This window comes from Perca fluviatilis, chromosome 23 (assembly GCF_010015445.1).
Source record: "Perca fluviatilis chromosome 23, GENO_Pfluv_1.0, whole genome shotgun sequence".
Taxonomy (NCBI): Eukaryota; Metazoa; Chordata; class Actinopteri; order Perciformes; family Percidae; genus Perca; species Perca fluviatilis.
The window spans coordinates 14452958-14471178 of NC_053134.1; the positions used below are offsets into that span (position 1 = coordinate 14452958).

General features: G+C 40.7%; 2 protein-coding genes across 8 annotated transcripts; one reads left to right on the forward strand and one right to left on the reverse strand.

The window, feature by feature from the left end:
* Positions 1-1635: 1635 nt before the first annotated feature.
* LOC120553353 (hyaluronidase PH-20-like) lies at positions 1636-9503 on the forward strand. Of its 7 annotated transcripts, none has more exons than XM_039791688.1 (9): positions 1641-1728; positions 2712-3046; positions 5836-6101; positions 6475-6641; positions 6741-6909; positions 7012-7230; positions 7331-7489; positions 7983-8072; positions 8705-9503. In XM_039791688.1, exons 2-9 carry the CDS (start codon positions 2824-2826, stop codon positions 9140-9142), a joined length of 1731 nt encoding a protein of 576 aa, XP_039647622.1. In that variant the 5' UTR covers positions 1641-1728; positions 2712-2823; the 3' UTR covers positions 9143-9503. The 7 variants fall into 7 exon arrangements, with proteins under 7 accessions (XP_039647620.1, XP_039647622.1, XP_039647617.1 ...); XM_039791683.1 differs by having other exon boundaries at positions 1647-1728; positions 5197-6101; XM_039791686.1 differs by lacking the exon at positions 2712-3046 and having other exon boundaries at positions 1636-1728; positions 5197-6101.
* A 3294-nt stretch (positions 9504-12797) lies between these two features.
* Positions 12798-15450, reverse strand: LOC120553439 (transmembrane protein 229A). Its single transcript, XM_039791825.1, has one exon. The coding sequence runs from the start codon at positions 15044-15046 to the stop codon at positions 13961-13963; it is 1086 nt and encodes a 361-aa protein (XP_039647759.1). The 5' UTR covers positions 15047-15450; the 3' UTR covers positions 12798-13960.
* Positions 15451-18221: the final 2771 nt, after the last annotated feature.

Below are 18221 nucleotides of genomic sequence, written 5' to 3' on the forward strand. Positions count from 1 at the left end.
ATGATCTTCTACACTTACTTCCATATATTTAACCTGGTTCAACTTAATTCCCTGCTCTTTAACAGAAGTCCTGTTGTACTTGAAAAACCTGACCGACAGGCAGCGAGAACACCTCGGGAAACTCTGCACTACTCCACCTAGCCTTGACTTAGCAATGTATAGAAGTGTTTGAAAAGACTCATCCTGAATGAGTAAGAACACTAATGTTCTTTATGCAGAAACGTTAACAATAATTGGAGCAGACAATGTGAAAAGGAAGGGTGGGAAAAAGAAAAATGCAGATGGTCATAAGAGTGATGCGAGGTAAAGAAAGAAAGCAATCAGAAAGAGAAGCAGTAAAACCTAGCAGTGTGTGCTTTCAGTCTTTAGTGCTTAAAACCCAAATTTCCTAAACACTGTAAGCAATTATATGAGTAAGAAAGTAAATTTTTCATCCATCGAAGTATTGAGAAAGATACAGAAACTCTATTCACAAAAATTCAATGATACTAACAGCTGATACTGTTTGGTATGCGCTTACTCACACAATAACAAGAGAACTGAACTGAGCAGATATGTTGCTTGTGTAAGATCCCTAACTGACATTTCTGAGCAATGCCAACAAGAATGCGTGAGATGTGAGCATGGAATTCTTTTCAATGCATGTGGATATATGTGTAGGTGTGCCCGTATGTGTTTGTAATACATGTGAACGTGTATTTAGGAAATGGAATACTCTGCATGATCTAGCTGTTGATGCTGTATGCGTTTTGGGGGTTATGCAGACACCTTCTGGGGCTACCCTTGGGAAACATTCATTTGACCCACTTTCCACAACAAAAGAAAACTGAGGCTATGAGAGGAGGAGGGAAGAAGACAACATGAATATTATATTTTTTGAATTCTGGAGGAAGACATCCCCTACAGGCTTCTGTATGAATATTTAATGAAGTTGGCCTTTTCACATCTTCTCATCATGTTCTACAAAGTGGATTTTGTTTTGGAAATATCACGACAGAATCACCTTAACAGAAACATATTCAAACAGGCAAGTACTGTGGTGTGCCAAGGGTGGCGTTTTCTTTCTTCATAATTGGGGATCAGGTATGCATACATACACAAATACAATCATACATACTGATTCACAGAAAAAAAAAAAAGTCAGAAGGTTTAGGAATTATTGCCAGTTAGACCTGCGCCATCTGAATCTCTTAGCCACAAGATGGCAGCATAATACTAGAGAGTATATCACTGATACTTGTCAGTGCACTCAGCACATTGGTTACTGTATCAAATTACATTTGCCCAACATGTATGCCAAAACACAACGCCCATCCTGTGCTATTGTGCATTAATGTTGCCTGCATACATAATCATGCAACTAGGAGAATGATGAGAGTGATGCGGTAAAGAGTTACTGCCCATCTGTTGGAGCGATTATCAAAAGTGTGTTTTCCGTCCTAACAATGGAGGTTGCAATGTCATGGTTTGGGAAGAGAACAACACGGCTCATGCAGCTATGCAAAGCAGTAGAAATTTACTTAGTTAGGACTTCCTTTAAAACTGTGTGCTGGCATACACTGTTGACACTAACCAGCTATTCAAGCCTAGGAATAAGTAAATAGCATGGGTCTGTTTTCTTTGTGTGTGTAAAAAGAAACAAAAAAAAACCCTGATCAACTTGAGATTTGAGCTAGCAGCTGCCTGCAGGGTGCATCATGATAAGGATGACAGAGAAAGATAGACAGGGTAAGAATATACTTATTTTATTCATCACATAAAACATTTTAGTTTTTTTCCAATGTGCTTAATCCATGGTCTCAAGTCTTTGTTACCAAACCTTACACTATGAGTCGCTATGTAACACTGAAAATGTTTGATCTTGTCATACTGTAGTCATGACAACTAGGCCTACTTTTAAATTTTTGACATAATCTTGTTTACTTTATTAAAGTTTACTTGTATTATTATCTTAACAGAAACACGCAGGTACACACACCACCCTCCTAAAAACAGCTACTGTTGTTCACACTGTGTTACGAGCTTGTGAAATAACCACCACCATTTGGTGTTACCTGTCCCTGACCAGACACATAAACACATACAGAGTAAACAGTCCAATGTCATAAATCCCAGACAATGTGCAATCACTTGTAACATGCAGGTGAAATGTGCTATTATTAGTTATGTTTTTGTTATTTTTTTCCTGTAAACTTTTTTTTTTTAAACACTTACATTCATCATAGAAAAGAGAAGTGCTGATATTATCAGTATACAACTCCTCTGGTGCCACCTAGGTGTCAAAGTTTCCTGTCTCCTAACTTTAGGGGGGAGAATGTAAAGATTTTGGCTGCTGATTGATAGCATGTTACATATTATGCAATTCTTTTTCTAACCATGAAAATTTGCCTGTTGATCTAACTCTGGCTGGCAGTTATTTTTCTGTTGATTATTGAGCACTGTCCCTGTCAAATAAACAAACAAGTAAATGAAATGACAACAGGCCAACCTGTCATGTTGTCTAACTATCCTGAACATTTTTTTTAATGTTCCACTCTCACAAAATCACATTCAGTGCTATTACTGTACAAACTGTTTTAAGTCCAAACAAAGAGATTGGATCTGAGGATCAACTATGCATGTAATACTGAGTGATGAATGTCAGTGTATGGAGTAATCCCATTTGCTTTCAAGGCCTCTATGGTTGTAATTATGTATTCATCCCATCCCAGGTGACAAGCACTTGCGTCAACACCAGTGCAATAACAATCTAAGCCCCATAGTGATACCCTACTCAGTGCGATAACTATGAGGACAGTAAACGCTCCATAACCTCACACCCAGATGTGCCTTCCTCCTCTCCAAGTCAAACTTGGCATGGTGCGATCAAAACAAGAGGTTTTTCTGAGACAAACAACAGAGAGCAGAGTGAATCCTCTGCCCACCAGGCTTCCCCTCCCCTACATATATCAGACAGTGTCCATTTGTTTTTGTGAGGATACTCTCACTCTCTGTGCTCCAGTCAACACAGCTTATGGTGAGACGGTTTCACTGAAGGCATGTCCAGGTATTGTGTCTTTTTACATTATCTGTGAGTTAGTTTTGAGTTAGTGTGTTTTGTCACTTATTATTGTCAAGGTTAGGCCTGCACGATAATGGAAAAAACTGACATTGCACTATTTTTTTTCATGCGATATACACATTTTTACAAGCTGACATAAATAGCTCTATCTGGAAATAATAAATTATTCTCGACTACTGGGGTGATTTTGTAGGGCAGTGCATCTTCATAGAAAATAAGTCCTTCCAGAAAAATGAGTTTTTTTGTGATTGTTGCGGGCAGAAATCCTAGATTATGCTGCACATTTTCTTAAAAAATGCGATGGAATATGCGGGATATTTATGCAATTTTATGTGATAAAATTGTGGGAACTTCTTGCAAAACTTGCGCGGTTTCCATCATGGTTTCACCGTGTGTGTGTGTGTGTGTTCACGTGTGGCACGTACGCTACATACCGCGTCCCATGGCAACAGGGGGAAATGGCTGCTCTTGTGTGAAGTAAACTGTCAACGCAACATTTTTCAACTTTCTGCTAAGATATATGTGACTTTTTTGCAACGAAAATGTGGGGATTATGAAATCATGCAAGCCCTGCATATTTTGCGCAGAAATCGGCAATTTATGCGGCAAAAGTGCAGCGTATTTGAAAAAAATGCGGCCCCGGCATCAATATGCGGACTTTGACCGATTATGCATTGAATTATGCGATCGCATAATTTTTCTGGAGGGACTGACCAGGCCTACTCTTCTGAAGTGATTTTGGAGAGGGAAATTAAATGGTTAAATACACTGGTTGACTGACATGACAATGACACCATTATATATAATACTATCAATCCAGGCTAAAGTGAATGATAGTAGCCTAATAATGCATGCATGTTGCTTCCTCTAAATGTCAGGTTGTGGTCGACTAGCGGGGCCTGCTTGTTTGTTAGATAAATTGATGAACATTAATGATTGGTTGGCTGTGCATGCACACCTGCATGTCACATACTAGCAACAAACTGTGTATCCAAGAGCACTTAAATCAGTATAAATTACGTTATATCAGAAACAGACTGCTGTTGCAGATTAGTGTTACGTTTCCAACGTCGTGGCTCCAAACCGTAACGTTAGTTGGGACTTTTTCTTCAGGCTAACTAGCTTTAGCCTGGCTGGTAGAAGCTTTATCCGGTGGGAAAAAAATGGCCGGGAGACGTCGTGATAACGTTGCTTTAATCAGGTGATTCATTTCGTCTTTGCAGCGAACATAAAACACTGACTAGCCTACTGTAGCTTCACGACCCACGGAAAAACATCATTGTGTCAGCAGCAGCTGCCGCTTACGGTACTTTTCTACAGACCTTTTTCATGGCAGACATGTTGACATGTCCTAGTAGGACGAGCACAGGTGTATTCAAAACCATTACTGATGGTTGCATTCCACTTAGGAGAGGTCCTGGTATTGTTCTTGCTGACTCACTGAAACAGCTCACTGGGACACTTGATGGAATTAAGCCATCTTTAAGATTATCAATTTCCGCTGTCTGCTGTGAAAAAGGTCCCCGTCGGAATTAACGTTACGTCACATACACACGCTGCCCACATGGCTACCTGTCTTAAAGGGGAAGGGTCGTGTAAAAGATCATGTAAAAGGAGAACGGTGAAAGTGTACTTTTCTATCAGACGATGTAGACGATGAAACAAAATATCGTGCAGCCCTAGGTGGCCTTGTCTTGATTTAGGATTGTTTAGATAGGAGGGATGTGTGGTTTATGTTCGGGAGGTGAAATCGTGCTAGATATGGCAGATTGGATTTGATTTGATTGGATTATGGGGAGAAAACTCATGATTTGTATCAGATTTCAGGTCAGAGTTGATAGCTGCAGCAGATTAAAGAGAAAAGGACTTTGAATATTTTGGTATTAGGTTGTGCATTCAATTTAAATGAACATATAAAATAACAATATACTAGCTGATAAAACAAGTGGAAACAACACATTTTGGGGCATTAGCTTGATCTAGGCCTTTTTTGCATTTACTAAACATATTCAACAGTGTGCCTTAAAAAATGGAGCATTATCTGGCCTTTTTATAGCAACATTGGCTATCAATATACAAATCATTAGCATAAACTGTAAAATAGAGTTTGATTGGTGCTGTTTGATTTTCTTCAGCTTTTCTTCAGCCAGAGGAAAGGATGGTTTCAGTCACACAGAAGAGCAGAAGCTGTGTGCTGCTGCTTCTCTCGCTCACCCCATCGATCTTTCCCCTTCTGCCCACCTCTATCCTCCCTGCTCTCACCATCTCTGTCTGGCCTGCTCTTTCATTATGTGTCCTGACAACACCAAAATCCTTTACCCCTCCTCTTGGTGACACAAACATATCAACCACTCCTTTTACCACTCCTGCAATCCTAAAATCATTCACCTCCACCATCAGCCCAACGTCTTCGTCAGAAGCCTATACCACAACTCACTCAAAATCTACGTCAGCTACGTCTACAATGTCACCCTCCGTCCAAACATCCCCCAGATGCCTTCTCATATCCTCACCCTCAGCCTACTTGCTACCTCACCCCTGTAAACGTCTGACCTCACCCCTCAAAACTATAGGACCACCTCTGCACAAAAAACAAAAATGTAATTTGTCCAAAAGGACTCCTGTGTCTTCTGAAAAGCATCCTCTTCACACTTCTAAACAATATCCTCCCTCCAACTCAACTTCACCTCCAAAAATGTTGTCATCTTCCCCTCTACCTCAAACCGCTTCACCCGAGCTTCCCTCTCCTGTTTCGACATCATCCCTCTCCACAGCGTTCTTGCCTTTGACGTCTGAAACTTCGCCGCCTCCCTTTGCCAAGACTTCACCCATCCCTCTCCCCGAAACCACGACATCTCCTCCAGAAGCAGCCTCTCGTCAGCCAGTGCCACTTCCGCCTCCCTCCCTCCCCCACACTACAGATCCAATGTTTGAGCACCAGCCTTTCATTGTTAGTTGGAACATTCCTGATCTGGTGTGCAACAGGTTCAACATCACACTAGACAGCTCACCCTTTAAAGGAGTGGCCACACCTGCTAAGGTAAGGGGAAATGTATCTGAATGTTAAACACGTATTGAGTTAAACTAAAACTATTTTTTTATTTACATTCAAATCCATGGTTGCAAAACACATGCTTTTTTTCAAATTACAAGCTCATTTACTTTACATAAAGTTATTATGGAAGGACATTTCTGGTAATTTTCGTTTTCTAAAATTGGATTGGCTTTTGAACAAGTTGCTACATGGATGCAAACAAAATGGATTCTGGGTCTACATGATGTCAACACAGGACAATGTATGAATATTTACAGGTACTTTCTATGTAAAGAGGCCTCTTTCATATAGCTGCTGTTCTTGAAAATGTCATCTTGTACTTCACAAGTTGATTCACTTCGTCCTGTTTCTGCCGCAGGTCCCAGGCCAGTTTCTGTCTCTGTTTTACACAGACCGATTGGGTCTTTACCCACATGTAGACCTCACTAGTAGGAAACAGTTCAATGGTGGCATCCCTCAGAGAGGTAACCTGAAAGCCAGTATTAACAAGGCCAGAGCAGATATTAACTATTACATCCCATCCAAGTGAGCATACCTAAAATTTTAAAAATGTCACCCTTTATTGTTTGACACATTTGATGTTGAACTTTGACCTACTTCTGCATCCTCCTGTCTTCCCTCCAGGACAAGCCGAGGCTTGGCTGTGATAGACTGGGAGGAATGGCGCCCCCTATGGGACAGAAACTGGGGGCCTAAGAGAATCTACCAGACTTTATCTGTGGCCCACCTTATGCAGACAAACCGCTCCCTCACAGTGCAGCAGGCCACAGAGAAAGCAAAACAACAATTCCAAGTCAGAGCTAACTTTTTCAATTTTAATAAAACAAATGATATAGTCCTGAATAGCTATTAAATATTGATTATTCCATTCTATTCTTCTTTCCTTTCATTTTAGGTAGCAGCTAAGAGTTTCATGTCAGGTATGTTGGCAATGGGCAGAGCTATGAGACCCAACTATCTCTGGGGCTTCTACCTGTTTCCTAACTGCTACAATTATGGCTGGGAAAAGCTAGACTACACAGGCCGATGCTCCAACGAGGTGAGGAGGCAGAATGATGAGCTGCTCTGGCTGTGGGAGTCCAGCACTGCCCTCTACCCCTCTGTCTACCTGCAGGTTGGTTAGATTGTGGGCAATATTTACTTTTTATGTATCCATATTCTCATTTCCAAAATTTTAATTCCACTTTTTTTTCTGCATCATTGCACGGTTTCAGGTTTTTCTGGCAGACAATCCCAGAGCTGCCATGATGGTGAGAAACCGTATCAAGGAAGCTTTGAGAGTATCTGCCCTGCCAAGAAGGAGTGGCACTGCACCCGTGTTTGCTTACATGCGACCTGTCTTTGTTGACCAGAACAGACGTTTCCTCAGCCAGGTAAATGAGAGTCATTCACTGTAAATGTTGATTTGTTGACACATGCTGAATTCTCAGATGTATTATGTATCGCTATGAAGCATGATATGTCATTGGGAGACATGTATTATAATGACAACTACTTACTAAACATAAATCCGTAATTAAATCCACTATTCTAACGGATTACATTTTTAAAACTGCTCATTAGTTAGCGACCACACACTTCACTAGAATAGATACATCTTAGGTTACTTCCTCATCCCAGCAGTGAGGTGTTCCCAGCCTGACGTCCACTTTTAAGAGGAGTTGGGTTGCTTGGTGTAACAACACCCTGCTCAAGTGGTCACCCTCACCTGAGTGTGTAAGCCTTATATTTTCTTCTCACCTCGTACAAGGAGATTCTAGGGAAATAATGACATTGTAAAAGTACGTGCTCCGTGCGTGCGTACGTGATTGTTTTGGTGTATCTACACAAAGGCAATAATGAACATATTTAACCATTTGTGTCCAGGGAGACTTGGTCAGCACCATTGGGGAGAGTGCAGCAGTGGGAGTGTCTGGCGCTGTACTGTGGGGGGCCAGCGCTGACTATGATGACCAGGTAACATCACCCCGCAGACCTCCACTGGACTGCTGAAAGACATGACAGTGTACTGATGGCAGCTAGTCAGACCAGAGACAATGTGTTCAATTAGATGATGTAGGAGTCTGTGTACCGTATCTCTGTGACTGACTGACAATACCTCAGCGACTCAGGTGCTGATGGATTACGTTGGTTGCTAGTGTAACAGTATTAGTTAATCCATGGCAGGGGAGGCCAGGATTATCTTGATGATAGTCTTGTGTGTCTTGTGAAAGATACCTCACTTATTCTTACAGCTGTGCGTATTATTCAGTGCATTAGGTTTTTTTATGGGCTAGGTGTTTCCCTGCGTCCAGTCTTTATGCTAAGCTAAGCTAATCGTCTCCTGGCTTCAGTTTCATGTTGCACAAGATATGAGAGTGGTATTGATCTTCTTATCTAACGCATTAGCAAGAAAGCCAATAAGAGTATTTCTTAAAATGTCAAACTATCCCTTTAATCATACGCAGGCATATCAACATATTTCAGGGCTGTTAACTTGCTGTAATGTTCTGTTTCAGACAATTGTATACAGAGTCTATATTTACTTTTGAAAACTTTTCTCTTGCCCTTTCTGCTCCTGCTTCCACTGTCTTTCCTTTGCTCCCCAGACGTCTTGTGCAGCCCTCTCATCCTACCTCTCCACCACCCTCAACCCTTACATCACCAATGTCACCGCAGCCGCCCAGCTCTGCAGCAACTTCCTGTGTCGAGGGAATGGCCGCTGTGTCCGAAAAAACTACAACTCCAGTCACTACCTCCATCTGAACCCGGAGAATTTCAGGATCCTGCATGTTCAGAAGCGCTACCTTGTCTTAGGGAGACCCACCCTCACAGACCTAAAGGCTTTGAGCAGGAGGTTTACCTGTCAATGCTACAAAGGACTGATCTGCACTCCCAGGACATACGGAGAGCTAGCCAAGGCCCTGATATTTAGTGTGAAGCAAGGGCTGTACCAAAAGTTTCACACTCTAAATAAAGCCATGTTGGAAGACACACAACAAACCAGTATTAGTAAGGACAATCTTAAAAAGAACTTCAAAGTTTAGCTTGTAATCAAAATGTTTGGTCACATTTTTCCTTTTTTTTTTTTTTTTTTTCCAGGAAGCACACCATTTAGATTAGACCAGTACTGTATATTCAGACCTGGAAACTACCTAGTTATGCCTCAATCCAGTGCTGGACACTTCATCTGCAATATAAAAAGGGCTCAGGAAGCATCACCTCATCTCTATAATGTGTCCACACTATGACCACTGATAGAATGTAACATGCTCCATAGTCTTGCCAAAGAACAAGGGTTTGCCTAATCTAAAATTGAAACTTACAAATACTGTGCTATATTAAGTATTCCCACTGGGTATTTGTATATGATTTGACTGTATATGTAAATAAATGAAGAGAGACGGGGAGGCATGAGTGTTGTTGGTTTTGTGTTGAATTTGCCTGTGACAATTCACAGAAAATAGGACGAGAGTTCTATTAAAAATTCTGTCTACATGTGTCATTTACTTAATGCTTTGTTTACTTAATTGAATTAGTTTTCTCATTCTTTGATGATCCACACAGGTGTTTACACTTATATTGCTTGATTAGAGCTCCTCTCAGCACTCATGTACAGACTGTGCTTGATGGGCTATTTTTAACTTTGTTGGCATGGTAGGAAAAGCACAGGTGTTACTAATTAAGATGCTATTGCTAGGTTGTATCTAAGGACAGTACTATTTACTGGAGCAGTGAAGAACGTTTCCATTGAATAAGAACTGTATGGCATGGGAATAATTGTTCGAGGTATTAGTTAAACCATCAGGGAAAAAGACAAATCAAAATTTATTTGATTGCAAAAGGCATGAAAATCTGAATTAATGGTCTTAAAAAAAATTCTTTGGCAATTGACCATAGGTTGGGCATTCATCACCCTTTTGTAATTCCCAGCTTTGCTACACCCACCTTCAACCGGAGAGGAGGTCTAATCAAATAAGTCACACCTGTGTGGGTGTGTGGTTGTGAGTTTTAGGCCACTAGAGGGCAGACAAACTCCACAAGAAGCTAGCTAAAGCGTTATCACCTTGGCAGGCCTGTTAGCTACCTAAGCTTGTTAGCAAGCAGTTACCTAAGTTAATTACACTCAGCAGACGTGGAGCGACATTAGCATTCATTTGGAAACGTGTTTCTGGCCACCGGGCAAATGTAAGTAGTAATATTCAATCTTCTGTGGTCTCTAATCCTTAAGCGAAATAACTGGCTGATTAGCTTGCCAGACTGTTGACCAGCTAATAGCTAACTTTGCTTTGTCTTTGATATTAAGCAGGTGGTGTACAATGTGTTTATTTGAGCTTTTTTTTGCTACTGGAAACCGGGTTATAAATACACACATACATAAATACTGTATATAGTAAATGTGCTGTAAAACCCAAACAAAGAGCTTATAAAGGCTAAAAGGAGCAGAAAGTCGATAGCTAAGTTTCTCGGTGTTTGTCACTAATAGTGTCTTCTTTCACATCAATCATATTAGCCATTCATTTAAATTTTAATATAACAAATATAGATTAATGGAGCCTTACAGGCTAGTGGTTGTCAACCTACATGGCAAGGTTAATTTTTCAGGTGTTGTATTAGTGGAGGGATGACTAATGGTGATGCTAATTAACAGTCAAACTGTTGCATCTCACTTCCTGTTTTCATCTGCATTAAACCGTGTTTTCATGTTTGTACACAGCATTCATATACTTCTGAATAAGAGTGCTAATGGGTCTTTATGTAGGAGTTGGTGTATCATATTCCCATTGTGGTGTTGTCAGCAGATACTGTGGGTCATTAGTGTGTTGATGGTGTCCTCTGGAGGAGTGTGTGAGGTGAGTCTGGATTCATGTGTTTGCTTGTGTCAAAATGATCTCCAAGGTGAATTAAAGAGAGGGATAAGATGGGGTGATACATTCTTGGTTATGCAGCCTAGTTTTAACCACTTTCGGCTACTTGTGATGCTACACTGAGCATCAGAAATGAATTCCTACAAGTTCAGGAGACAGACATCAGTTACAGGTTTAAAGTGTGGGATTTTTGTTGTAATATATACTGCTTCCTCCCTGGCTAGTTTAATTTATTACAACATCTTAACAAGAAAGTTGTAACGAGAGCTAACAAAAGCTTTTGTGTGTGCCAGAAACTGATATGTCTTTTCTAGGAACAAACTTACAGGCTTTATGCCAACGTCACCTGTCATGTTGTTTGTGTCTTTGGACTTTGTTTTTGAGTTTTTGCTGAGGCTTGTTCCATGCAAAATATGTTGACAGTTATGAGTCAGCCTGAAAATGGGTTGCAGCCCTCATTTGTTGTAATTTGATTGTGGATGTTTTAACAGAACTAAAACTCCCAGGGCACCAAACAAAACAAAAGAGAGAAACTGAATTGTTGCTTGCTTGTCTGCTCCGCTTCAGGGATACAGTGTGAAACATAATTGCTCATAATAGTGTAAATGGTATTTGCCAATGTTAGTAAGTAAAGGAATGAAGAAATGCAATTCCACAAGTACCACAGGAAATTTTTTTTATATTTAATTAAGTCATCCAGTATGCCGTCAAGTTTCTAAAAGCATTTTTCAAAAATTGGTGAATAGCAGAGCACAAAGTAAATTTATGATTATTTTTTTTATTTATTTATTTTTTAAACAATTATTTGGCATTCACTCTGTGGTTCAGTGAATGCAAATTTTTAGGAATGTCTATAGCTGCCAAGTTGGACAAAAAAACCCACACCAGTCACAGTTTGGGCAAACTAGCGCTTTAAACGTTCAGTGCTAGATGTAGCAGTTCTGACATGGTTCTAAAATCAGTTTTGACACCTTTTTGTTGATAAAGTATAATGTTTGTGCCAATTGCCCTTCTAAATATGTGCAGACAAAATACAATTTGATTCCTTGATAAATCACCCACAGACTAGGTGGAAAACATGGTTTTTGATGTGCAAGAGTTTCAATGTCGCTCCCACAGCATACAAGGGAATAATCATTACTTTAGCCTTGTTTTTAAGTACCATATGTTACTAGGATTACTGAACCCTCAAAACAGACCCAAATCTAGCAGAACAGATTTCAAATTCTTTCAAGCTTTGCATCCAACAAATCACAACCTTATCTAAAGATTCTGAATATACTCATTAGGGTAATACAAATGATCAGAATTTAAAGTTGTGATTAGAACTAAAGTTTTTCTAACTGTAAAGAAATTACTACAGGGTGGCTTCATAAATAATGAGGTTGATTCTAGCACTAAGGCAAGATGCTACTCTGGGAATGAAATGGCTTCAACTGTTGGCTCTGCAAACTCCAAATATTTACTTGCCTAACAAAGTGACTTGTATAGAGTAGAAAGGTTTGCTAAGATTTAACACCATTTGTTTAGTCACAGTGCAAGGTACTTAGATTAGTTAATAAGGCATAAACAACTGTAAAGCAAATGTATCAGAATATGCCCTTCACAGTACAAACAGTTGGAGTTTGTTTGGGGAATATTTAACAAAACATCTCTCCTTCTGGATTTACAATATGTTTTTACTACATTTAGTTTAAGTTTATCTGATTGATGGATTTAAATTGATAATGTTTTGTTTGTGTTGGTTATAGAAATCTGCAAATTTGATCAGTTAAATGCGCGCATAATTTTTGTGGAACCAGTGTTCTGATAAAGTAATGAATGCAAACCTCACTGACAGAGACCATCATTTGTGTTGACGGTTAAAATATTTTTTATAATAATCATTGCTGCAAAACACTGCTGTGCTTCTAATATAAAAAAGGAGCCCTTTGAACACTGAGCCTGGTTTGTTTTGAGTCTGGTTGACTCTGTGCACAGGAAGGCACTCCAGCAAAGTAACGTTTGGTTCATAAAAGATTCACAGAGTAAAATCTAACTTGGCTCCTCGTATCCATTCAGCTACAGTACAGATTTTCAGGTGGGATGATTTTTTTTTTTTTTTTTTTACAGGATGAGTGAACATAGTGAGTTTGTTTCAAAATGTAAATTAACATTGACAAAAGAGATGGACATTTAAAAACAGATTGCTTGCATAAAAGAAGATGGGACAATGGGTTACTAGGGTCCAGTTGTTTTCATGTCTTCTTTGTCTTGAAAATACAGACTTTGAATATCATATCTAATCTATAAACCTTCCAGATTATTTGTATTTCTATGCAGACATGAACTACAGCTAAAGCATGCAAATGCATATTTAAATGACACAATCAAGGCAACTCAAACTAGACCTGCCACAATGCATGTAACGTATAAGATGGCAAGAAGTCTGCCACTGCAATCATGACGAAAAGAAAAATAATATTCACACTTGTGTCATGAAGACTATAAATATTAACATTACAACTACATTTTACATCAGATATATAGAAATGGCAGTAGGTTAACTGAATTTTAAACCGGTTAGGTGAACAATTCAGCATCAGTTGTGTATTACTGGACACAGAAATATCATCATCAACTGGAAAATGTCTCCTCTGCATACCGGTAACAAGTGCCTAGACTCTGAATACCTGACTCTAAACTTTCTGAAAATATTAACTTTACAAAATGTTAAATCCTATATTCAACATCACAACATATGTTGTCATCATGGCAACATATTGCTGACCAACAGACCTATTTATACTATGATTTGAGTTGAAAGGCCAATCTGATCCCACATTATACAATTTTACATCTTGCAGTTCTAAATAAACTTTTATGCCTTTTTTCTTTTTTCTCTCCATCAAATCAGTTTAATTGAATGTATTAATTAGAATAACATGTCTGCTTGTTTCATCATTGGTCTACTGTGAGTCACACTTCCCCTTGAAGTTAAAACATCAAAAAGAAAAATTAAACTCGTTTTTTCTTAGACTCCAGTGCTCCATTGATCTCACCATTCTCCCCACTCAAACCATTTACGTCTTTGGTGCACTTGATTCTCAGCAGCACATTAGACAGTAAGTCCTGGTACAGACTGAGGCACACCCAGCCTGGCAAGTAGAGGAGCGTGATGAGTCCCATGAAGTTGTGAGGATAATGGGAGTAGTCCCAGGAGCAGGCGCCAAACTGCCTCAGGACCAGACCCCAGGTGAACTCCCAGGTGTAGATGAAGCAGATGTAGATGGGGAGCCGCCGCCACGTCCCCCAGCCTCTGCTGAAGTGCAGGTAAAAGTAGAGCCTTTCTACCACGAAGCTGCAGCTCCCGTACATCAGGAAAGACCACAGGGACGTGTGGCCGCTGAGGGTCCGGTCAGACTTCTCCACAAGGTTGAAAATGGAGGTGAAAATCACCTCGTCCAGAAATCCCTGCATCCCAAAGAACAAGAAACGCACATAGCCGGGGAGAACGTGAAGAGGCCCCCGATCATGACCACCGTCCTCCGGGCCGGGTTTCCCGGGGGGGTCGGGGTTGCAGGGGGGGTGATACTGCAACCTTGACAGCCCCCTGTGAAACACCTGGGCAAAATAGAGAGCCAGGATGTAGTGTACAACCAGCTGCGTGCCAGATACCACCCTCACCTGCTCGGTCAAAATGTTGATGTTCCCCATCAGGATCTGCAGCCCGATGTACACAGACGGGTAGAAAACGAGATGAAACACCACAGGCCGACCTCGGAAACACCTCTTCTGTGAGTAGATCTTCTCCAGTGCAAAGTGGGTCAGTGAATGCATAATGCAAAGATACGGAGAGGAAAAGCCCACCAGTTTGGGGTCCGGGTGATTTAAAGCCCCCTGTAATGATGAAAGCAGGACATCCAGAGTTACGCCGTGCATGCCGTAGAAGTAAAGCCGCATCCATCGCGGCAGCTCCCGCAGAGGCTCCGCCGCGTCCTCTGTCTCTCCGGACGGCTCTTGTTGGCGGGGCATTTGCGTTTTTAGGCCACAGGCGGGGTCTTCTGAACGGCTGCGAGGACCGTCTCGCCACCGACTGGCCATGACCAGTCACTATGTCAAGAGAGATTCAGCTTCCCTCTTCCTACACATTTTCTGTGTTCCGCTGCGGCTGCACAGTAAAGCGAGCTGCGACTGCAATCATCTCCTGCACTACACGAAGTGACTGCTGCGTTCACGTGCTCCCTGGAAAAACCTTGTTTTGTGAACACAGCTAGTGAACCCAACTTGAGAACAACAAACAACAGTTCTGTTTACATACAGTACTGTTTACATTTAGTGTTACTCACCAAAACGCAGTGTGTGCATCCGTGTGTTTAGTGCATTTTCGTCGTCATGAAACAGTCTATTTTAAATTGTGCATTGTTTACAAACTTACTAGCTAGCAGTCTTCTTCTTCCCTAGCTGCTTTGTGGACACATTGCAACACTTGTTGGCATTTTGCCTTTACCAACTGTCGCTCTGCAGAAAAGTGTGAAGCCTATCCCTACAGTCACATTAGCTACAAAAGACAGCGACACACACTCGCTTGATGGGCGTTCCAGGGCGTGCCTAGCCTACTCCTGGTCGCTTGGCAAAAGTAAACTCTCTGGTGCTACCTCTCCCCAGTGCACACCTATTCAGGGGTAACTGAACCACCACGACCGGCAGCTCGCGGTGCTCTGTAATCCGCGCACAGTCCCATATTCTGGGGTAACTACACCACCAACAACCGCTGACCTGACAAAGCACCACGACAAGTCACTTCAGAGGTATTGTCAAGTAACAAGAATTATGTTTTTGGATTTTAAAAGTATTTATTTCTCGATAGGGGCAACAAAATATATGAAATAAAATGCCAAACGTGTGTGTGTGTGTGTGTATATCTAATACACACACACACACACACACACACACACACACACACACACACACACACACACACACACACACACACACACACACACACACACACACACACACACAGAAATATTATGTCCTGAAGCATTTCCGCCATCTTGAATGATTTTCTTCGACTGAGCAACCGACGTACATACGTTACTCTGCCCTCACGCTGCCTTCACTCCGATTGCCAGTCGCTTTGTCGCATCGCTCAGCATTTGCATAAAATAGACTTCATGTCTGTTTTGGCCCCGCCTTGCTTGTGGCAGCGGCAAGCGTATCACTTGTCGCAAACGGCCCATTGAAAATGAATGGAAGCCTGTCGCTTTTTCGCTGTCTCTTGTAGCTAATGTGACTGTAGTGTATGGCCGGATGTAAATGTTGCCTCTTGTGTGCTCGTGCATGTGTGTCCTTGTAAAAATGTAGCTCCAAGGGGCTACTGGTGGCCAAAGACTTCACATGGTTCCTTTTAAATTGGAAATATTAACAGGCTGACGTTTTATCAACCCAAGTAGTTGACAAAGAGGAAAAATGTGCCCGTTGACATTAACATTAGCCTGACTAATAGATCTTTCATATGTTAATCAAAATAACATTATGCTAAAGCATAACTACAAATAATTTATACTGTGTGCTCGTGTTGATATCAATAGTTTGGACATGATAAAGTGGATTTACAAACCACCCTCAGCACTGGTTCTTTGAGTTTGCCTTTAGTCATTCTAATTATTAGAATTATTTAAGGCAAATATAGCTAAAGACAATATAATGTGTGACTGTACAGAAGTTAACTAATAGAAGCTAATATACTACCAACAATACTATATACTACCAACAATACTATGAGTATGATGTATGAAACAAAAGCTATGTGTAATCATTTATCTGTGCATGAGGTCAAAAGGTCAACAAATCCAATGAGTTAAAAAATAGCCTATTAATTATAAACTATAGAAAATTAAGATGTGTGAAGGAGGGTACAGATATTTAAATCAGTTGTGTGGCAGCTGGCGTGCCCATTACTGTCATACATGCAGTTGCTCTGCGTTGTCGTTTGCATCATTATAACAATGTTTCGAAATTTCCAATAGCTCATGAAGGCAGCATAAAAGAGAAACTGATGGAGAAGGTGTTGCTGTATAGTCGTGGTGGAGACGGGACTCTTTCTGACACGGTTATTAATTGAGCTCACGTCCCTCTGAGACGTCCTGACTGTTAATTACAAGTCATTAATGATAATTACACCAGATTAGCTACTCTGCTGTTATGATAGACCTAGGTCCAAAATCATTTGTTAAAAAAAAATTTAATAAACTAATTCATCATAATAGGCACCAAGCTGTGTGACTAAAGATGAAACATTGATAGATAGCTACAGGCTACGTTCAAATGTCATTTAAGTGACAGATTTACCGTAGGCAAAGTGAGGAAATTAAAATTCAGTTCGTTGATAAATTCTGCATGAAGTAAATGCAACCCAGTCACAGCGGCGGCGCCAGGGAGGGGCTAGGGGGTGCTGTAGCTATCCCTAGGTTTGCCATAGCCCCCCCTTAGCAACCCCAAGAAATTGCTGTGGTTGATTTATAAATAAATAAAAAATCCTTAATGTGTAAATAGTATATTTGTATTTGAAAAATGAATAAATACATTAATAAAACAAACCGATTATTTTTAGCCTAAAAAACACAGGTGATCGTATTCGGCCAAAGGGTGCAGCACACATTGAACTTTTGACCTTACTTCCGCAGTAACGTATTCACAAAGAAGAAGAAGAGCTCAATATTTGGAGCCGTTAGGATTAGAGAAGTGAATCTAACGCTAGCAATGGATCGTTTTTTACTCCCTAAACGTCAAGGTGTGGAGACTTTATCAAAACCTGTAAATGACTCTGAGAGATATGGTGAACCTGTCACCAACCGGGACGAAGAAAAGCGGCCGGAGGAAGATGACCTGACCACCACGGCTGTGACTGCTGCTGAGGATGCTTAACATCACCCTGCTGTAAATGACATTAGACCAGGGGATCGCACAGCCAGGTCACAGTGGGTGAGTCAGCTGATAGGGGTCCATGCAATAACTTTACTCTCCCTGCCTCGTAGAAGAACATTACAGTAGCCTAATAAACATGTGTTTTACAGAAATGTGAATAAATGGATCACCGAATCTAAAGTTAGACTATACAGCGCACTGGACATCGGTTTATTTTTAGCCCAGAAAACGTGTTCGCCCTCCGTGGCTTATTTAGATATATTAGCCTAAGTCACTACAGATATGACTACATTATTTTGACCATACGTGCAAGTGTGAAAACTGTGTGAGGATACATGCGTGTGTGTTT

Bases quoted from the DNA above. Each gene is read 5' to 3' on its own strand.
- LOC120553353 (XM_039791683.1), top strand. From the start codon at position 2,824: ATGTGCCTTCCTCCTCTCCAAGTCAAACTTGGCATGGTGCGATCAAAA. The intron at 6,102-6,474 runs GTAAGGGGAAAT...TTTCTGCCGCAG, and splicing joins GAGTGGCCACACCTGCTAAG to GTCCCAGGCCAGTTTCTGTC. The intron at 6,910-7,011 runs GTCAGAGCTAAC...CTTTCATTTTAG, and splicing joins AAGCAAAACAACAATTCCAA to GTAGCAGCTAAGAGTTTCAT.
- LOC120553439 (XM_039791825.1), bottom strand. From the start codon at position 15,046: ATGGCCAGTCGGTGGCGAGACGGTCCTCGCAGCCGTTCAGAAGACCCC.